This window comes from Coregonus clupeaformis, chromosome 20 (genome assembly GCF_020615455.1).
Source record: "Coregonus clupeaformis isolate EN_2021a chromosome 20, ASM2061545v1, whole genome shotgun sequence".
NCBI classification, from domain to species: domain Eukaryota; kingdom Metazoa; phylum Chordata; class Actinopteri; order Salmoniformes; family Salmonidae; genus Coregonus; species Coregonus clupeaformis.
Window position 1 is genome coordinate 27,689,943 of NC_059211.1, and position 22,314 is coordinate 27,712,256.

The 22,314-nt window shown below is 45.4% G+C and overlaps 1 protein-coding gene across 2 annotated transcripts in view; it reads left to right on the forward strand.

Annotated features, from left to right (window-relative positions):
• The window catches only part of raver2 (ribonucleoprotein, PTB-binding 2), a 125,930-nt gene that overhangs the window by 48,903 nt on the left and 54,713 nt on the right, over positions 1-22,314 (forward strand). For both annotated transcript variants that reach the window (XM_041840088.2, XM_041840089.2), the window contains exons 4-5: positions 14,278-14,469; positions 21,943-22,063. In XM_041840088.2, coding sequence (XP_041696022.2) covers positions 14,278-14,469; positions 21,943-22,063 — 313 coding nt within the window. The remainder of the gene's footprint in view (positions 1-14,277; positions 14,470-21,942; positions 22,064-22,314) is intronic.

Sequence of the window (22,314 nt, forward strand, 5' to 3'; positions counted from 1 at the left end):
TTAGGAGGCGTTAGGAGGAGTTAGGAGGAGTTAGGAGGCGTTAGGAGGAGTTAGGAGGCGTTAGGAGGAGTTAGGAGGCGTTAGGAGGCGTTAGGAGGCGTTAGGAGGAGTTAGGAGGAGTTAGGAGGAGTTAGGAGGCGTTAGGAGGAGTTAGGAGGCGTTAGGAGGCGTTAGGAGGAGTTAGGAGGCGTTAGGAGGAGTTAGGAGGAGTTAGGAGGCGTTAGGAGGCGTTAGGAGGAGTTAGGAGGAGTTAGGAGGCGTTAGGAGGCGTTAGGAGGCGTTAGGAGGAGTTAGGAGGAGTTAGGAGGAGTTAGGAGGCGTTAGGAGGAGTTAGGAGGAGTTAGGAGGCGTTAGGAGGAGTTAGGAGGCGTTAGGAGGAGTTAGGAGGAGTTAGGAGGAGTTAGGAGGCGTTAGGAGGAGTTAGGAGGAGTTAGGAGGAGTTAGGAGGCGTTAGGAGGAGTTAGGAGGAGTTAGGAGGCGTTAGGAGGAGTTAGGAGGAGTTAGGAGGAGTTAGGAGGAGTTAGGAGGAGTTTGGTGGAGTTAGGAGGGGTTAAGAGGAGTTGTGACAGTGATAAACAGGGTACCTGTGAGAGGAGAAGAGTAGAGGTACAATTAGGAGGAGTTAGGAGGCGTTAGGAGGAGTTAGGAGGCGTTAGGAGGAGTTAGGAGGCGTTAGGAGGAGTTAGGAGGAGTTAGGAGGCGTTAGGAGGAGTTAGGAGGAGTTTGGTGGAGTTAGGAGGGGTTAAGAGGAGTTGTGACAGTGATAAACAGGGTACCTGTGAGAGGAGGAGAGTGGTGTTACACTTAGGTGGAGTTGGAGAACTCAAAGTGACAGAGACAGATAAAGGGGTAAAGTGGTGATGGAGGACTGGTGTGGGCCGAGGAGGGTGAAGATGATTTATTTGGAAGAGGTTTTTGCCCTTTTTGAAAAGACTGTACAGGCATATACTGTAGCTTTGTAGCAGACAAACACACACACACACACACACACACACACACACACGCACACACACACACAATCACCTACACCTACAAACACACTTTGTTAGAGCTAAGCAAGACAGAATGGAGATCACCTGTTTGCGAAGTCCCACTCATAACAACCCAGAAACACATCCACAACACTTTGCCACCCAAACACACTCTCAGCCACACATTTTCATTCACACCCTTTTCTCTCACAGACTGGTACTCTGACATGGTTCTCCTCCTAATCTCCTCTGTCCCAGCCTGTCACTAAGGCAGGTGTGGCGTCTCCTCTCAGTGACAGCTGTGACAGGGCGACCATGACCCCGGTCACAGTACGGTCACTCTGTGGTCTTCAAAGTTTCTCCTCTATAGGGACCTGGAGGTCTACTGCTGTCATACAGACTGACAACCAGGGCATTGAGTTTATGTCAGCTTGATGAACACACACACACACATACACATACATACACACACGCACACGCACACACACACACACACACACATCCAGTAGACTGACAACTAGGTACCTCTGTGATAACCCCTCCTGACCTCTGACCTCTTCTGCTGAAGGTCTGACTGGAGGCCCCTGTCATGTCACTTCTTATCTGACTGACTGTTAACATGGCAGGTTAGGAGAATTATGTTAAGGTTAGGAAAAGGGTTCAAGTTAGAAAAAACACTAAAATTGTCCCAGACGCGACGCAAACATATCTAGCTGCAACCAGGCCTGCCCTGAGAAAAGTATTGGTTTCCACTAATGCGATGCTGCTTGCCATTGAGGCATTCCACCATTTTAAAGTGGCCAACTGGGTGGGACTTCCTGTGGGTAACGAAAGGATCACATAATTCCCTCCAGATCATCAGTGGGGATCAGCCAATTAATTAAAGTGACATTAAATCACCCACTTTGGCTTTATTTTTTCACAATGTTGCCCTTTATTTGGGAACGTGAAGCTGTTCAAATATAATATATGAGAATATTCGTATAGATGTTCTTAATTCTTAGTGAGCTGTTAGAATGTGCTTCTGAAATATTGATCACCACATTTGGTTCATTTGAAATATTAATGTTTACACATTTCAAAAATTGACTAACCTCAGAGAAATTGGTAGGGCTTTGATTCAACTCCAGGTCATCTCTCTCCTATCATTTTTTATCCAGAAATATGACCTGTAAGAAATCACAGTTCTTCATATCTCTAGTCTAAACCATTGCGGGACATATTGGCAATGGGGACACTGAGGAAGCCCAGAATTCTGAACGTGTGGTTAGAAGGCTGCTTTTTTCCATCCTCCTCACATATTAGCCAACTGAATGACAACTGTCACGTACAGGCTTCCTCCATTTCAGCTTGAATATACAGTGCATTCGGAAAGTATTCAGACCCCTTGACTTTTTCCACATTTTGTTACGTTACAGCCTTATTCTAAAATGTATTTGAATAGTTTTTCCCCCTCATCAATCTACACACAATACCCCATGATGACAAAGCAAAAACAGGTTTTTATAGAAATGTTTGCAAATACATACAAAAATAATAATATGAAATATCACATTTACGTAAGTATTCAGACCCTTTACTCAGTACTTTGTTGAAGCACTTTTGGCAGTGACTACAGCATTGAGTCTTCTTGGGTATAACACTACAAGCTTGGCACACCTGTATTTGGGGAGTTTCTCCCATTCTTCTTTGCAGATCCTCACAAGCTCTGTCAGGTTGGATGTGAAGTGTCGCTGCACAGCTATTTTCAGGTCTCTCCAGAGATGTTCGATCAGGTTCAGGTTTTCATCAAGGATCTCTCTGTACTTTGCGCCGTTCATCTTTCCCTCGATCCTGACTAGTCTCCCAGTCCCTGTCGCTGAAAAACATCCCCACATCCTTCACCGTAGGGATGGTGCCAGGTTTCCTCCAGATGTGACGCTTGGCATTCAGGCCAAAGAGTTCAATCTTGGTTTCATCAAATCAAATCAAATCAAATTTTAATGGCCACATGCGCCGAATACAACAGGTGCAGACATTACAGTGAAATGCTTACTTACAGCCCTTAACCAACAGTGCATTTATTTTTAATACAAAATAAAAATAAAACAACAACAAAAAAGGGTTGAGAAAAAAAGAGCAGAAGTAAAATAAAATAACAGTAGGGAGGCTATATATACAGGGGGGTACCGGTGCAGAGTCCATGTGCGGGGGCACTGGCTAGTTGAGGTAGTTGAAGTAATATGTACATGTGGGTAGAGTTAAAGTGACTATGCATAAATAATTAACAGAGTAGCAGCAGCGTAAAAAGATGAGGTGGGGGGTGGGGGTGGGGGGGGCAGTGTAAATAGTCTGGGTAGCCATGATTAGCTGTTCAGGAGTCTTATGGCTTGGGGGTAGAAGCTGTTGAGAAGTCTTTTGGACCTAGACTTGGCACTCCGGTACCGCTTGCCGTGCGGTAGCAGAGAGAACAGTCTATGTCTAGGGTGGCTGGAGTCTTTGACAATTTTGAGGGCCTTCCTCTTGAACTTCCTGATATAGAGGTCCTGGATGGCAGGAAGATTGGCCCCAGTGATGTACTGGGCCGTACGCACTACCCTCTGTAGTGCCTTGCGGTCGGAGGCCAAGCAGTTGTCATACCAGGCGGTGATGCAACCAGTCAGGATGCTCTCGATGGTGCAGCTGTATAATTTTTTGAGGATCTGAGGACCTATGCCAAATCTTTTCAGTCTCCTGAGGGGGAATAGGCTTTGTCGTGCCCTCTTCACGACTGTCTTGGTGTGTTTGGGCCATGATAGTTCGTTGGTGATGTGGACACCAAGGAACTTGAAGCTCTCAACCTGTTCCACTACAGACCCGTCGATGAGAATGGGGGCGTGCTCAGTCCTCTTTTTTTTCCTGTAGTCCACAATCATCTCCTTTGTCTTGGTCACGTTGAGGGAGAGGTTGTTATCCTGGCACAACACGGCCAGGTCTCTGACCTCCTCCCTATATGCTGTCTCATCGTTGTCGGTGATCAGGCCTACCACTGTTGTGTCGTCTGCAAACTTAATGATGGTGTTGGAGTCGTGCCTGGCCATGCAGTCATGGGTGAACAGGGAGTACAGGAGGGGACTGAGCACGCACCCCTGAGGGGCCCCCGTGTTGAGGATCAGTGTGGCAGATGTGTTGTTACCTACCCTTACCACCTGGGGGCGGCCCGTCAGGAAGTCCAGGATCCAGTTGCAGAGGGAGGTGTTCAGTCCTAGGATCCTTAGCTTAGTGATGAGTTTTGAGGGCACTATGGTGTTGAATGCTGAGCTGTAGTCAATGAATAGCTTTCTCACGTAGGTGTTCCTCTTGTCCAGGTGGGAAAGGGCAGTGTGGAGTGCAATAGAGATTACATCATATGTGGATCTGTTGGGGCGGTATGCAAATTGGAGTGGGTCTAGGGTTTCTGGGATAATGGTGTGACCAGCCTTTCAAAGCACTTCATGGCTACAGACGTCAGTGCTACGGGTCGGTAGTCATTTAGGCAGGTTATCTTAGTGTCATTGGGCACGGGGACTATGGTGGTCTGCTTGAAACATGTTGGTATTACAGACTCAGTCAGGGACATGTTGAAAATGTCAGTGTAAACACTTGCCTGTTGGTCAGCACATGCTCGGAGTACACGTCCTGATAATCCGTCTGGCCCTGCGGCCTTGTGAATGTTGACCTGCTTAAAAGTCTTACTCACATCGGCTACGGAGAGCGTGATCACATAGTCATCCGGAACAGCTGGTGCTCTCATGCATGCTTCAGTATTGCTTGCCTCGAAGCGAGCATAGAAGTGGTTTAGCTCGTCTGGAAGTATTGAGTCACTGGGCAGCTCGCAGCTGTGCTTCTCTTTGTAGTCTGTAATAGTTTTCAAGCCCTGCCACATCCGACGAGCGTCAGAGCCGGTGTAGTATGATTCAATCTTAGTCCTGTATTGACTCTTTGCCTGTTTGATGGTTCGTCGGAGGGCATAGCGGGATTTCTTATAAGCTTCCGGGTTAGAGTCCCGCTCCTTGAAAGCGGCAGCTCTACCCTTTAGCTCAGTGCGGATGTTTCCTGTAATCCATGGCTTCTGGTTGGGGTATGTACGTACGGTCACTGTGGGGACGACATCATCGATGCACTTATTGATGAAGCCAGTGACTGATGTGGTGTACTCCTCAATGCTATCTGAAGAATCCTGGAACATGTTCCAGTCTGTGCTAGCAAAACAGTCCTGTAGCTTAGCATCTGCGTCATCTGACCACTTTTTTATTAACCGAGTCACTGGTGCTTCCTGCTTTAGTTTTAGCTTATAAGCAGGAATCAGGAGGATAGAGATATGGTCAGTTTTGCCAAATGGAGGTCGAGGGAGAGCTTTGTATGCGTCTCTGTGTGTGGAGTAAAGGTGGTCTAGAGTTTTTTTTCCTCTGGTTGCACATTTAACATGCTGGTAGAAATGAGGTAGAACTGATTTAAATTTCCCTGCATTAAAGTCCCCGGCCACTAGGAGCGCTGCCTCTGGATGAACATTTTCCTGTTCACTTATGGCCTTATACAGCTCATTCAGTGCAATCTTAATGCCAGCATTGGTTTGTGATGGTAAATAGACAGCTATGAAAAATATAGACGAAAACTCTCTTGGTAAATAGTGTGGTCTACAGCTTATCATAAGATACTCTACCTCAGGCGAGCAAAACCTTGAGACTTCCTTAGTATTTGATTTTGTGCACCAGCTGTTGTTTACAAATATTCACAGACCGCCACCCCTTGTCTTACCGGAGTCAGCCGTTCTATCCTGCCGATGTAGCGTATAGCCCGCTAGCTGTATGTTGTCCATGTCGTCGTTCAGCCACGACTCGGTGAAACATAAGATATTACAGTTTTTAATGTCCCGTTGGTAGGATAACCGTAATATTAGGTCATCCAATTTATTCTCAAATGATTGAAGATTGGCTAATAGGAATGATGGGAGAGGCAGTTTACTCGCTCGCCGTCGGATCCTTACAAGGCACCCCGACCTACGTCCACGATATCTCTGCCTCTTTCTCATGCGAATGACAGGGATTTGGGCCTTGTCGGGTGTCTGTAGGGTATCCTTTGCGGCCGCCTCGTTGAAGAAAAAATATTCGTCTAATACGAGGTGAGTAATCGCTGTCCTGATATCCAGAAGCTCTTTTTGGTTATAAGAGACGATGGCAGAAACATTATGTACAAAATAAATTACAAATAACACGGAAAAGCACACATAATAGTACAATTGGTTAGAGGGCTGTAAAACGGCAGCCATCTTCTCCGGCGCCATTCTTGCTCTTGTTTCTCATGGTCTGAGAGTCCTTTAGGTCCCTTTTGGCAAACTCCAAGGGGGCTGTCATGTGCCTTTTACTGAGGAGTGGCTTCAGTCTGGCCACTCTACCATAAATGCCTGATTGGTGGAGTGCTGCAGAGATGGTTGTCCTTCTGGAAGTTTCTCCCATCTCCACAGAGGAACTCTGGAGCTCTTTCAGAGTGACCATCGGGTTCTTGTTGGTTCCAAACTTCTTCCATTTAAGAATGATGGAGGCCGCTGTGTTCTTGTGGACCTTCAATGCTGCAGAAATCTTTGGGTACCCTTCCCCAGATTTGTGCCTCGACACAATCCTGTCTCGGAGCTCTACGCACAATACCTTCGAGCTCATGGCTTGGTTTTTGCGCTGACATGCACTGTCAACTGTGGGACCTTATATAGACAGGTTTGTGCCTTTCCAAATCATGTCCAATCAATTGAATTTACCACAGGTGGACTCCAATCAAGTTGTAGAGACATCTCAAGGATGATCAATGGAAACAGGATCCACCTGTGTTCAATGTTGAGTCTCATAGCAAAGGGTCTGAATACTTTAGTAAATAAGGTGTTTCTGTTTTTTATATGTAATAAATTTGCAAACATTTCTAAAAACCTGTTTTCGCTTTGTCATTATGGGGTATTGTGTGTAGATAAAATATAATTTTATCAATTTTAGAATAAGGCTGTAACGTAACAAAATGTGGAAAAAGGGAAGGGGTCTGAATACTTTCCGAATGCACTGTATTTATGCCAGTTTCTTTCTCAACCTTAGTCCCAGAGATTGGATTGGATTTTTTCCCAGCTTTAGTCCCAGAGATTGGAATCCTCTTTGTCATTTGAGGTGAGCTTGAATGAGAAATAGTGAATGTGATTGGGTATGTACAGATGAAGGATCTTAATTTGACCAATTTCTCACAGCAGGAAAATAATCCTGCAGCAACAGGAAATGTGAATTATTGTGTGGATGATATTTAATGGACATTTTTGTAGGGTTTGATACATTTTTAGTTAGGGCAAATCAAGTCTGACATTTATTAAATTCATTAGGCCCTAATCTATGGATTTCACATGACTGGGCAGGAGTGCAGCCATGGGTGGGCCGGGCAGGGCATAGGCCCACCCACTTGGGAGCCAGGCCCACCGACTGGGGAGCCAGGCCCAGCCAATCAGAATTAATTTTTGCCCACAAAAGGGATTTACTACAGACAGAAATACTCCTCAGTTTCATCAGCTGTCCGTGTGGCTGGTCTCAGACGATCCCGCAGGTGATGTGGAGGTCCTGGGATGTGGAGATCCTGGGCTGGCGTGGTTACACGTGGTTTGCGGTTGTCAGGCTGGTTGGACGTACTGCCAAATTCTCTAAAATGACGTTGGAGGCAGCTTGTGGTAGAGAAATGAACATTCAATTCTCTGGCAACCGCTTTAGTGGATAGTCCTGCAGTCAGCATGCCAATTGCACGCTCCCTCAAAACTTGAGACATCTGTGGCATTGTGTTGTGTGACAAAACTGCACCTTTTTGAGTGGTCTTTTATTGTCCCCAGCACAAGGTGCACCTTTGTAAGGATCATGCTGTTTAATCAGCTTCTTGATATGCCACACCTGTCAGGTGGATGGATTATCTTGGCAAAGGAGAAATGTTCACTAACAGGGATGTAAACAAATTATGCTTTTATTTCAGCTCATTAAACATGGGAGCAACACTTTAAATGTTGCCTTTATATATTTTTTCACTAATACATGTAATAGATCTCTCAGATATTGGACATCTCTCAGATATAGGACAGATACTTCAGAACAAACTTCCTTTAGATTTTTGCTTGATGTTAGCTCAGTAAGACTGAGGTAAATTACTTGCCAGAGACATAGAGCACATGGCAGTGTGTATGAGCATGTGTTTATACTGTAGAGTGTCTATAGAGACACGTCTAGAGGACCATATGGCACGGCTGTGAAGGTCTGAGCACATATCCTGCTCTCTCTTTCTCGCAGTGTGTGTGTCTGTGTGTTTGTCTTTATGCGTGTGTGCACTTATCTTTGTTTATGTAACAAGACTGATTCACTATGACATATCTGTTCCTGGTATATATATACATATATATACACACACACACACACACACACACACACACACAGACTGCTTAGGAAAGTTACTTGGCCAGCTTCATAAACAGTGGAAAGAGCTGTGCTGATGACATCACAGAGGGGTTCCGTGCCGTCGAGTAGCAGAGGAGTCAACAGACCATGATAGACACAGAAAGACGGGGATAATAAACACTACACACCCACACACACACACACACACACACACACGTGCACTTTACACACATACACACGTGTCCACAGTAGCTGGCCTTTTCTGTGATTATGATGTTGAAGAAGCAGAAGTAACCTTATCCTGAGGGGGAGATAAAATGCCAGAGTCTCATTCATATCATAGAGGGGCTGGTGGGGGTGATGGTCTCTCTGTAAATGGGTTAGTCTTTATGTCAGCACTGGACATGGACAATGGACCAGGGAGAGGGCGGGAGGGAGGAGGAGGAGGAAGGGAGGATGAAGAGGTCACTGGCTCATTGGAAGTGCAGAGCTGTGGCCACTATTGATTAACTTCAACCAAAGGCTCTTTGGACCCTCTCACTATAAATGTATATTAGCAGGTGACATAGGGAAAGCTATTCCACATTGGCCAGCTGTATGTTTTGAGATAGTGTTTTATTTACTTGTTCCCCTTTAACCCTTTGTCATTGGACGAGTGTAACGGAGTGGGTAGTGTTCTTATTTTGACCTGTTAGACCATAATTAACTTATGTAGATGTCCGTGTATGTTTGTGTTATGACTGTACAGCCTCGTGAGGATGGTGCTGGTGTCCGTCGTCAGAGTTTGGTTTCCCTCTAAGCTGCTTGACACCCAGCTAAATGACAGTCTCTACTTTCTGTACTATAAATAGAGCTCTCAGAGTCAGATCAGTGCATTACACATACACATACACATACACACACACACACACACACACACACACACACACACACACACACACACACACACACACACACATACATACATACATACATACATACATACATACATACATACATACATACATACATACACGCATGCATGCAGGCACACACACACACGCACGAACACGCAGGCACACTTGATTGTGTAGAAGGTGAATGAGCATAACAGCTTGATGTGTTTGTCTGAGAATGCAAGTGTATGTGTATGCGTCTCTCTCTCTCTTTCTCACTCATTCTCTCTCTCTCTCTCTCTTGCTTTGCAACCATCACTCACTCACTCACTGGAGTGATATATGTTTGTTCAAGCTCCCTATCTCCCTCCCTCCCTCCCTCCCTCCCTCCCTTCCTCAGGGCGTTGAAGTGGTAGACCGTTAAGGAGGAGAGGAAGGTCATTTATTTCCATAGTGTATGGTTAATGTATTCTGATGGCCTATCAACCTCCTCCTCCACACCTCTGCTCCTCAGACAGGAGGGACTGACAGACGAGTGGGAGTGGAGGAGAGGAAATCAAATAAAATAAAAATGTATTTGCCACATGCGCCGAATACAACAGGTGTAGACATTACCGTGAAATGCTTACTTACAGCCCTTAACCAACAATGCATTTATTTTTTAATAAAAAAGTAAAATAAAACAACAACAACAAAAAAGTGTTGAGAAAAAAATAGCAGAAGTTAAATAAAATAACAGTAGGGAGGCTATATACAGGGGGGTACCGGTGCAGAGTCAATGTGCGGGGGCAGCGGCTAGTTGAGGTAATATGTACATGTGGGTAGAGTTAAAGTGACTATGCATAAATAATTAACAGAGTAGCAGCAGCGTAAAAAGATGGGGTGGGGGTGGGGGGGCAGAGCAAATAGTCCGGGTAGCCATGATTAGCTGTTCAGGAGTCTTATGGCTTGGGGGTAGAAGCTGTTGAGAAGCCTTTTGGACCTAGACTTAGCGCTCCGGTACCGCTTGCCGTGCGGTAGGAGAGAGAACAGTCTATGACTAGGGTGGCTGGAGTCTTTGACAGTTTTGAGGGCCTTCCTCTGACACCGCCTGGTATAGGTCCTGGATGGCAGGAAGCTTGGCCCGAGTGATGTACTGGGCCGTACGCACTACCCTCTGTAGTGCCTTGTGGTCGGAGGCCGAGCAGTTGCCATACCAGGCGGTGATGCAACCAGTCAGGATGCTCTCGATGGTGCAGCTGTAGAACCTTTTGAGGATCTGAGGACCCATGCCAAATCTTTTCAGTCTCCTGAGGGGGAATAGGCTTTGTCGTGCCCTCTTCACGACTGTCTTGGTGTGTTTGGACCATGATAGTTCGTTGGTGATGTGGACACCAAGGAACTTGAAGCTCTCAACCTGTTCCACTACAGCCCCGTCGATGAGAATGGGGGCGTGCTCAGTGCTCTTTTTTTTTCCTGTAGTAAACAATCATCTCCTTTGTCTTGGTCACGTTGAGGGAGAGGTTGTTATCCTGGCACCACACGGCCAGGTCTCTGACCTCCTCCCTATAGGCTGTCTCATCATTGTCGGTGATCAGGCCTACCACTGTTGTGTCGTCTGCAAACTTAATGACGGTGTTGGAGTCGTACCTGGCCATGCAGTCATGGGTGAACAGGGAGTACAGGAGGGGACTGAGCACGCACCCCTGAGGGGCCCCCGTATTGAGGATCAGCGCGGCAGATGTGTTGTTACCTACCCTTACCACCTGGGGGGCGGCCCGTCAGGAAGTCCAGGATCCAGTTGCAGAGGGAGGTGTTTAGTCCCAGGATCCTTAGCTTAGTGATGAGCTTTGAGGGCACTATGGTGTTGAACGCTGAGCTGTAGTCAATGAATAGCATTCTCACGTAGGTGTTCCTCTTGTCCAGGTGGGAAAGGGCAGTGTGGAGTGAAATAGAGATTGCATCATCTGTGGATCTGTTGGGGCGGTATGCAAATTGGAGTGGGTCTAGAGTTTCTGGGATAATGGTGTTGATGTGAGCCATGACCAGCCTTTCAAAGCACTTCATGGCTAAAGACGTCAATGCTACGGGTCGGTAGTCATTTAGGCAGCTTATCTTAGTGTCCTTGGGCACGGGGACTATGGTGGTCTGCTTGAAACATGTGGGTATTACAGACTCAGTCAGGGACATGTTGAAAATGTCAGTGAAGACACTTGCCAGTTGGTCAGCACATGCTCGGAGGACACGTCATGGTAATCCATTTGGCCCTGCGGCCTTGTGAATGTTAACCTGCTTAAAAGTCTTACTCACATCGGCTACAGAGAGCGTGATCACATAGTCATCCGGAACAGCTGGTGCTCTCATGCATGCTTCAGTGTTGCTTTCCTCGAAGCGAGCATAGAAGTGGTTTAGCTCGTCTGGTAGGCTTGTGTCACTGGGCAGCTCGCGGCTGTGCTTCCCTTTGTAGTCTGTAATAGTTTTCAAGCCCTGTGTCACGCCCTGGCTCTGGGGACTCTTAAATGTTGAGCCAGGGTGTGGAGTTTCTATGTCATATTTTCTATGTTGTGTTTTCTAGATCGTGTAGATCTATGTTGGCCAGGGTGGTTCCCAATCAGAGGCAGCTGTATCTCGTTGTCTCTGATTGGGGACCATACTTAGGCAGCCTGTTTGGCACTAGTCGGGGTGGGATCTTGTTCCGTTAAGGTTTGTTTTGTGTAACCTAGGACTTCACGTATCGTTTGTTTGTTGTTTTGTGTCGTGTTAAGTACGTAATAAAATGTACGCTTATCACGCTGCGCCTTGGTCCGTCTCATCAGTAAACGATCGTGACACCCTGCCACATCCGACGTGCGTCAGAGCCGGTGTAGTACGATTCAATCTTAGTCCTGTATTGACCCTTTGCCTGTTTGATGGTTCGTCGGAGGGCATAGCGGGATTTCTAATAAGCGTCCGGGTTAGAGTCCCGCTCCCTGAAAGCGGCAGCTCTACCGGGGGATAACCAACAACTGCCTCATGAGTCATAACTGAACTCTTATGACAGCAGCTCTGTTATTGTGTGGAGAATCGCAGCGGTCTAAGGCACTGCATCGCAGTGCTAGCTGTGCCACTAGAGATCCTGGTTCGAATCCAGGCTCTGTCGTAGCCGGCCGCGACCGGGAGACCCATGGGGCGGCGCACAATTGGCCCAGCGTCGTCCAGGGTAGGGGAGGGAATGGCCGGCAGGGATGTAGCTCAGTTGGTAGATTATGGCGTTTGCAACGCCAGGGTTGTGGGTTCAATTCCCACGGGGGGCCAGTATGAAAAATAAATAAAAATAAAATGATAATAATAATGTATGCACTCACTAACTGTAAGTCGCTCTGGATAAGAGCGTCTGCTAAATGACTAAAAATGTAAAAAATAAATGTCAAATGAATCTCTACTATATACGATTCAGTCCAGTTGTGTCCTACCTTGTCATACCGTTCCATCCAGCTGAACAGTGACTGGTGGTGATCTGGAAGCATGTTATGCCAGTTGGTCTGCATTAGTTACTAGCCTGGCATGTAAATGTTGTATGACAGGACTCAGGGCCCTACAGGGCTGAGAGGGTCTGATGCATTATTTAACTAATCCCTTCTGCTGATTGGCTAACATACAGTAAGTACCAGGATGTATGGCTCCTTGTCCTATTACAGTGGGCTTAAATTGACTCATTTCCAGACAGGGGCATTACAGGGGCATTACTAACCAACTCCCTCCTTCACTCCATCTATCCATACCTCCCTCCCTCCCTCCCTCCCTCCCTCCCTCCCTCCCTACCTTCCTTCCTTCCTTCCTTCCTTCCTTCCTTCCTTCCTTCCTTCCTTCCTTCCTTCCTTCCTTCCTTCCTTCCTTCCTTCCTTCCTTCCTTCCTTCCTTCCTTCCTTCCTTCCTTCCTTCCTTCCTTCCTTCCTTCCTTCCCTCCTTCCCTCCCTCTCTCCCTTCCTCCATCCCTCCCTCCTTCCTTCTCTCCTTCTCTCCCTCTGTCCCTGAAGTCGTATTGATGGACAGTAACCGTAAAGTAAGAATAGCTGTGTGTCAGGAGACATTATCTACTGGTGCTTATTGGAAACCAGCCTGCACTTTATAAGGAAGTAACTGCTCTGTCATTGCTTCAGTACTGAGAAGACTAGTGCTTGTTCTATGTTTGTTTGTGTGTGTGTTTATTTGTCTAAGTCTGAGAGAGAAAGCCAGGAGGAGTAGGAGTACCGTACTGTATTACATCTATCATAGCTCAGGTGGATTCTGTGAAAGCCAGCCGCTTTGATAATGGTCTGAAAAGAGCTCTTTCAGAATCTGCTGCTCTCTCTCTCTCTCTCTCTCTCTCTCTCTCTCTCTCTCTCTCTCTCTCTCTCTCTCTCGCTCTCTCTCGCTCTCTCTCTCTCTCTCTCGCGCTCTCTCTCTCTCTCTCGCGCTCTCTCTCTCTCTCTCTCTCTCGCTCTGTCTCTCTCTCATTCTCTCCGTGTTTGGAGTTCTGAGACAGAATTCCCCAGAGAATGTGTCAAAGAAGTGAGAGAGAAAGCCTAGCTCAGAACTCCAAAGACAGAGAGAGACAGAGAGAGAGTGAGAGACAGAGAGAGAGAGTGAGAGAGAGAGAGAGAGAAGCAGATTCTGAAAGAGCTCTTTTCAGACCATTATCAAAGCGGCTGGCTTTCACAGAATCCACCTGAGCTATGATAGATGTAATACAGTACGGTACTCCTACTCCTACTCCTCTCTGACAGAGAGAGAGAAAGAGCGAAGGAGAAAGGGGTAGAGAGAGAGAGATAAAAAGCTTTGGGAATGTGTATCAGAGTTGGACGTGAGTTGGAGCTCACCTTGTTAGAGTATACTGCCGGTCACTGTGGAGGCATGACAAGGTTGGTGCTTTATTCCATACACTCTGTGCTAATTGTGATGGGAATAGGAGAGTGTTGGGACTGCATCGTGCGAGGTTTATGTGTTGGTATATACTTGTTTTTACTGTTTGTTTGTAGGCCTGTGCTGTTGAGAGTGAGGTGTGTGTGTAACATGTGTGTGTAACGTGTGTTTCAGCTGGCCCAGGATGAGGGCAGCCCGGTGCGAGGGTTCGGGGTGGTGGAGTATGAGAGTGCAGAGCAGGCGGAGGCCATACTGATAGAGATGGACAGAACACTGGTGGGAGGCCAGGAGATCCGTCTCTCCCTCTGCAACCCCGGAACCTCAGGCAGGAGCACACTGGCTGCGCTCATCGCTGCTCAGGGCGTGGTAAGTAACTAGTCTGGAAGTTCAAATTACATACACGCACGCACCGACACACACACATACATACATACACACAAACATACTCACACACACACAAACATACTCACACACACACAAAATACTGTATGTTTACTGCAAACCTGGATAAACAGTAGTGCTGAGTGATTAACCAAAATGTCTGTTATAATTATTTTAAAATCCATTTCGTTACTTTTTTTCCCTGTGAGCTCAATGTGCACATTGCGCAGTTTCTGTAGAGATAAATCAGATTAAGCGTGAACTTTGCGATGTAGGTAGAGAGTTGTAGTTTCAAACAGGACAATATTCGACATAGTTTAGCGCACAAAACGTAGTAATTAACTACAATGACCATAATCCATTGCACGACTACTTGTCCAGTCTGTGTTTCTTTTACACCTGCTACATAAAAGAGACAGAAGAATACACGATGGAGGGATAGAGAGCAGGTATCTCTACCTGAAAATGCGTGATTGATCGTTGGTATTCAGCAGTCATAAAAGTATGCCTTATTTACTTTGAAGAACTACTAAAATAGTGATTTTGTCAGACAGCATAAGCAGCAGCTCTATAGAGATGAGATGATGACTTGGAATTAAATAATAAAGTCATCAAATAAAACAAATGTAATATACAGAACAATTGAAATATTGTATTAAAGTAAAGTAATGTGAATAAATGATGGTTGATAAGTGATAAGCAGTAATGGGCAGTCACCACCATCATGGGACTTTTATTAATAGTTTTATTCAGTGTTGTTACAGCGTTCAACCCACATAATGCATAGTGTATTTCAAGTTTAGAAAAATAATCTAACCGAAACCAAACCGACCTCAAAAAGCACTAATCGCTCAGCACTAATAAACTGACGGATTTAAACAGTCCAATGATATACAAATGAATGCATATAAACATCATCACTCAATATGCTTGCATATATTCATACATGCATATACACTGAGTGTACAAAACATTAGGAACACCTTCCTAATATTGAGTTGCACCCCCTTTTGCCCTCAGAACAGCCTCAATTCATCGAGGCATGGACTCTACAAGGTGTTGAAAGCGTTCCACAGGGATGCTGGCCCATGTTGACTCCAATGCGTCCCACAGTTGTGTCAAGTTGGCTGGATGTCCTTTGGTCCACCACCCATTCTTGAAACACATGGGAAACTGTTGAGCGTGAAAACTCAGCAGCGTTGCAGTTCTTGTGTGCCCGGCAGCTACTACCGTGCCCCATTCAAAGGCACTTAAATATTTTGTCTTGCCCGTTCACCCTCTGAATGGCACACCTACACAATCCATGTCTCAATTGTCTCAAGGTTTAAAAATGCTTCTTTAACCTGTCTCCTCCCCTTCATTTACACTGATTGAAGTGGATTTAACAAGTGACATCAATAAGGGATCATAGCTTTCACCTGGATTCAACTGGTCAGTCTGTGTCATGTTTGTACACTCAGTGTATTATTAAAGCAATAAAGCACAAGGGGGTGTGGTATATGGCCAATATACCACGGCTAAGGGCTGTTCTTAGGGATGATGCAACGCAGAGTTTATAAAGGGAAATAATGCACGCTCTAGAATGCCCCTCAAGCCAATCAGAAACTAGTATTCAACAATGCCATGGTATACCGACAATTTAAACATAAATCTACATACTGTATACATGCATACATATCACCTCCCGCTCCTCCTTCCTCTCGTACAGTAACAGTGGCAGTTATACTTCGAGTTGTCTTAATGTAGGCCTGCCTCACAATGAGCCCAGTCCTCTGTTTCTCTCTGACAGAAATCAACCCTGCTGTGCTCACTGCCCCTGACACACACATGCGTACACACATACAAAAACTGACACGCACACACTTGCACACGCACAGACTCACACACTACTGGAATGTACTCAAACACATGCACAGACAAAGTCATGCACACACACATACACAATCATTGAAGTCTGCACAAACACTTAAATGCGCGCACACACAGTACGTTGAGCACCTCGCCTCTACCCCACTCACTCTCTCATTTCTACCTTTCGAGGCGAAAAGATGGCAGGAGGAACTGTCAATCTGTCAACACCTCAGCATCAACTTGGTCATACCAGGTGACTGTGGACAGTATAATGTATAGTACTCTGGTACATCCCAGGTACATTATCAGACGACCCAGGGCTACGTCTAAAGGGAGCAGATAAACGCTCATGTAAACTCTACAGTATACTGTAATTGTCTTGAGATTATGCCATTTATTTTTACAGCAGAGCGATACAAGGTACAGCCTTGAGATAGTCTTAATAGTGCACAGAGAGTGAATACTTTAAATACTCAGACAGTGAATAGGTTGAGTACTTCTTAGAAAAGCAAGTATTTCCTAGAAGGTGAAGAGCACGGAGAGATCCTATTTAATTCTGTGGAAGAGCATGCACCAGGCTCTTTCTGTGGAGAAAATGAGATTCAGACAGAAACAATAGCAACATGAGAACCTGGAAGGAGAGAAGGAGAAAAAGAGAGGAGGAGGAGGAGGAGAGGAGGAGGAGAGCCGCTGTGCTCAGAGGAGGACTCCTCCTGTCATTCCTTCAGCTTGTGAAACTGAGTGTGAACATAGGAGCAGATGGACCTCCCCCCTCCTCTTTTATTCTCTCCATCCTTCCCTCCCTCTCTCTCCTTCCCTTTCTCCCTGGTGTGATTGTGTGGGAGCCTGGTTTTCTCGTGCTTGAGGGAACCAGCCAGCAACCAACCAAACAGACTGATGCATACTGACATTTTCTCAAGGAGAGAGAGAGAGAGAGAGAGAGAGAGAGAGAGAGAGAGAGAGAGAGAGAGAGAGAGAGAGAGAGAGAGAGAGAGAGAGAGAGAGAGAGAGAGAGAGAGAGAGAGAGAGAGAGAGAGAGAGAGAGAGAGAGAGAGAGAGAGAGAGAGAGAGAGAGAGAGAGAGGGGGCGAGAGGGAGAGAGAGAGAAATATAGGGAGAGGGGGAGAAAGAGGGAGAGAGAGAGAGGAAGAGAGAGAGAAATATATAGAGAGAGGGAGAGAGAGAGGGGGAGAGAGATAAATATAGAGAGAGATGGAGAGAGGGAGAAAGGGAGAGAGAGAAATGTAGAGAGATAGAATGAGAGAAATATAAATATAGAGAGATAAATATAGGGAGAGAGGAGGGGAGAGAGGGGGAGAGAGAGAGAAATAGAGAGAGAGAGAGAAATATATATAGAGAAATATATATATAGGGAGAGAGAGAGAGAGAGAATTGCTCTCCTCCTCTCCTGCCTATGAAAGATGCGATCAGTGGCAGATCACACAGTGCCTTGCTCAATACCCAACTAACATAGACTCTGTATGATACACACTCTCACTGACAGGCTAAAACACACACACATACAAAACACACAGACACACATACAAACACGCACACACACATACAAACACACACACACACACACACTCCATCAGAAGCAGTAATACACACTGTACTCACTCTGACAGGAAAAATGCAAGTCTCGATTCATCTGAACTTAGCTCAAGGCTAGGAGAAATATCATCTGTTTATTGTTATTGTGAATGCCTACTCTGTGAGCCTGTTTATGTGGCTCTGTGATGCGAAGCTCAACCCTGCAGGTGATAGCACTTACACACTAAACAAAAATAGAAACGCAACATGCAACAATTTCAAAGATTTTACTGAGTTACAGTTCATATAAGGAAATCAGTCAATTGAAATAAATTAATTAGGCCCTAATCTATGTATTTCACATGACTGGGAATACAGATATGCATTTGCACACACTGTATATAGATTTTCTATTGTGTTATTGACTGTACGTTTTGTTTATCCCATATGTAACTCTGTGTTGTTGTTGTTTTTATCGCACTGCTTTGCTTTATCTTGGCCAGGTCGCAGTTGTAAATGAGAACTTGTTCTCAACTGGCTTACCTGGTTAAATAAAGGTGAAATAAAAATTACAAAATAATAATACCTTTAAAAAAAGGTAGGGGCGTGGATCAGAAAACCAGTCAGTATCAGGTGTGACCACCATTTGCCTCATGCAGCGTGACTCATCTCCTTTGCATAGAGTTGATCAGGCTGTTGATTGTGGCCTGTGGAATGTTGTCCCACTCCTCCTCAATGGCTGTGTGAAGTTGCTGGATATTGGCGGGAACTGGAACACACTGTTGTACACGTCGATCCAGAGCATCCCAAACATGCTCAATGGGTGACATGTCTGGTGAGTGTGCAGGCCATGGAGTATGCAGCTTCCAGGAATTGTGTACAGAACCTTGCGACATGGGGCCGTGCGTTATCATGCTGAAACATGAGGTGATGGCGGAGGATGAATGTCACGACAATGGACCTCAGGATCTCGTCATGCTATCTCTGTGCATTCAAATTGCCATCGATAAAATGCAATTGTGTTCGTTGTCCGTAGCTTATGCCTGCCCATACCATCCCCCACCTTCACCATGGAGCACTCTGTTCACAATGTTGACATCAGCAAACCGCTCGCCCACACGACGCAATACACATCTGCCCGGTACTGTGAAGAGCACACTTCCCCGGCATGCCAGTGGCCATCGAAGGTGAGCATTTGCCCACTGAAGTTGGTTATGACACCGAACTACAGTCAGGTCAAGACCCTGGTGAGGATGACGAGCACGCAGATGAGCTTCCCTGAGAATGTTTCTGACAGTTTGTGCAGAAATTCTTCGATTGTGCAAACCCACAGTTTCATCAGCTGTCCGGGTGGCTGGTCTCAGACGATCGCGCAGGTGAAGAAGCCGGACGTGGAGGTCCTGGGCTGGCGTGGTTACAGGTGGTCTGCGGTTGTGAGGCCGGTTGGACGTACTGCCAAATTCTCTAAAACAACGTTGGAGGGGGCTTATGGTAGAGGAAGGCAACAGCTCTGGTGGACATTTCTGCAGTCAGCATGCAAAGTACACGCTCCCTCAAAACTTGAGACATCTGTGGCATTGTGTTGTGTGACAAAACTGCACATTTTAGAGTGGCCTTTTATTGTCCCCAGCACAAGGTGCACCTGTGTAATGATCATGCTGTTTAATCAGCTTCTTGATATGCCACACCTGTCAGGTGGATGGATTATCTTTGCAAAGGAGGAATGCTCACTAACAGGGATGTAAACAAATTTGTGCACAAAATATGAGAAAAATAAGCTTTTTGTGCAAATGGAACATTTCTGGGATCTTTTATTTCAGCTCATGAAATATGGGACCAACACTTTACATGTTGCGTTTTTACACTGACATGGACTCTACAAGGTGTCGAAAGCGTTCCACAGTGATGCTGGCCCATGTTGACTCCAAAGTTTCCCACAGTTGTGTCAGTTGGCTGGATACACACGGTACACACGGGAAACTGTTGAGCATGAAAAACCCAGCAGTGTTGCAGTTCTTGACACAAATCGGTGCGCCTGGCACCTACTACTATACCCTGTTCAAAGGCATTTACATATTTTGTCTTGCCCATTCACCCTCTGAATGGCACACATACACAATCCATGTTTCAATTGTCTCAAGGCTTAAAAATCCTTCTTTAACTTGTCTCCTCCTCTTCATCTACACTGACTGCAGTGGATTTAACAAATTACATCAATAAGAGATTATAGCTTTCACCTGGATTCACCTGGTCAGTCTGTGTCATGGAAAGAGCAGGTGTCCTTAATGATTTATACACTCAGTGTATATACAGTTGAAGTTGTAAGTTTACATACACCTTAGCCAAATAAATTTTTCACAATTCCTGACATTTAATCCAGGTAAAAATTCCCTGTGTTAGGTCAGTTAGGATCCCCACTTTATTTTAGGAATGTGAAATGTCAGAATAATTGTAGAGAGAATTATTTATTTCAGCTTTTTTCTTTCATCACATTCCCAGTTTTACATACACTCAATTAGTATTTGGTAGCATTGCCTTTAAATTGTTTAAGTTGGGTCAAACGTTTCAGGTAGACTTCCACAAGCTTCCCACAATAAGTTGGGTACATTTTGGCCCATTCCTCCTGACAGAGCTGGTGTAACTGAGTCAGGTTTGTAGGCCTCCTTGCTCGCACACGCTTTTTCAGTTCTGCCGACACATTTTCTAAAGGATTGAGGTCAGGGCTTTGTGTTGGCCACTCCAATACCTTGACTTTGTTGTCCTTAAGCCATTTTGCCACAACTTTGGAAGTATGCTTGGGGTCATTGTCCATTTGGAAAACCCATTTTCGACCAAGCTTTAACTTTCTGACTGATGTCTTGAGATGTTGCTTCAATATATCCACATAATTTTCCTTCCTCATGATGCCATCTATTTTGTGAAGTGCACCAGTCCCTCCTGCAGCAAAGCACCCCCACAGCATGATGCTGCCACCCCCATGCTTCACGGTTGGGATGGTGTTCTTCGGCTTGCAAGCGTCCCCCTTTTTCCTCCAAACATAACGATGGTCATTATGGCCAAACAGTTCTATTTTTGATTCATCAGACCAGAGGACATTTCTCCAAAAAGTACGATCTTTGTCCCCATTTGCAGTTGCAAACTGTAGTCTGGCTTTTTTATGGTGGTTTTGGAGCAGTGGCTTCTTTCTTGCTGAGCGGCCTTTCAGGTTATGTCGATATAGGACTCGTTTTACTGTGGATATAGATACGTTTGTACCTGTTTCCTCCAGCATCTTCACAAGGTCCTTTGCTGTTGTTCGGGGATTGATTTGCACTTTTCGCACCAAAGTACGTTCATCTCTAGGAGACAGAACGTGTCTCCTTCCTGAGCGGTATGACGGCTGCGTGGTCCCATGGTGTTTATACTTGCGTACTATTGTTTGTACAGATGAACGTGATACCTTCAGGCGTTTGGAAATAGCTTTCAAGGATGAACCAGACTTGTGGAGGTCTACAATTTTCTTTCTGAGGTCTTGGCTGATTTCTTTTGTTTTCCCATGATGTCAAGCAAAGAGGCACTGAGTTTGAAGGTAGGCCTTGAAATACATCCACACCTCCAATTGACTCAAATGATGTAAATTAGCCTATCAGAAGCTTCTAAAGCCATGACATCATTTTCTGGAATTTTCCAAGCTGTTTAAAGGCACAGTCAACTTAGTGTATGTAAACTTCTTACCCACTGGAATTGTGATACAGTGAATTATAAGTGAAATAATCTGTCTGTAAACAATTGTTGGAAAGATTACTTACTAGATGTCCTAATGTCCTAATGTCGATGTCCTAGTCTACAAAGTAGATGTCCTAATCTAACCGACTTGCCAAAACTATAGTTTGTTAACAAGAAATTTGTGGAGTGGTTGAAAAACGAGTTTTAATGACTCCAACCTAAGTGTATGTAAACTTCCGACTTCAACTGTATATACTGTATATAGCAATCTGTACTAATCTTTCCCTTTTGTGTGTGTGTCTACTGGATGTGTGTGTGTGTATGTATGTGTGTTTGTGTGTGTGTGTATGTGTGTGTGTGTGTGTGGCAGATGTTGAGTAATAAGAAGGGCTTACTGCCGGCACCCAACCTGGCCCAGCTGCTGAACAGCATGACCAACCCAGCAGCCCTACAGGTCCTTATGAGGCCCTACCACACTGGGAAACGAGGAGGTGAGACACACACACACACACACACACACACACACACACACACACACACACACACACACACATGCACGCACACAGGCAAGCATCAATTAGCTGGACTCCCTTACTTAGAGGACTATTGTAAATGAAATAGAGAAATAACTTACTTGCTAAAGTTTATTAGGTTGAGATTGGGTACAGATTAGATTGTTTGATGTTTATCCATTTTATCCTCTCTGTTCCCCTAGAATGATAGAAATGGCTTTCGATTAGCA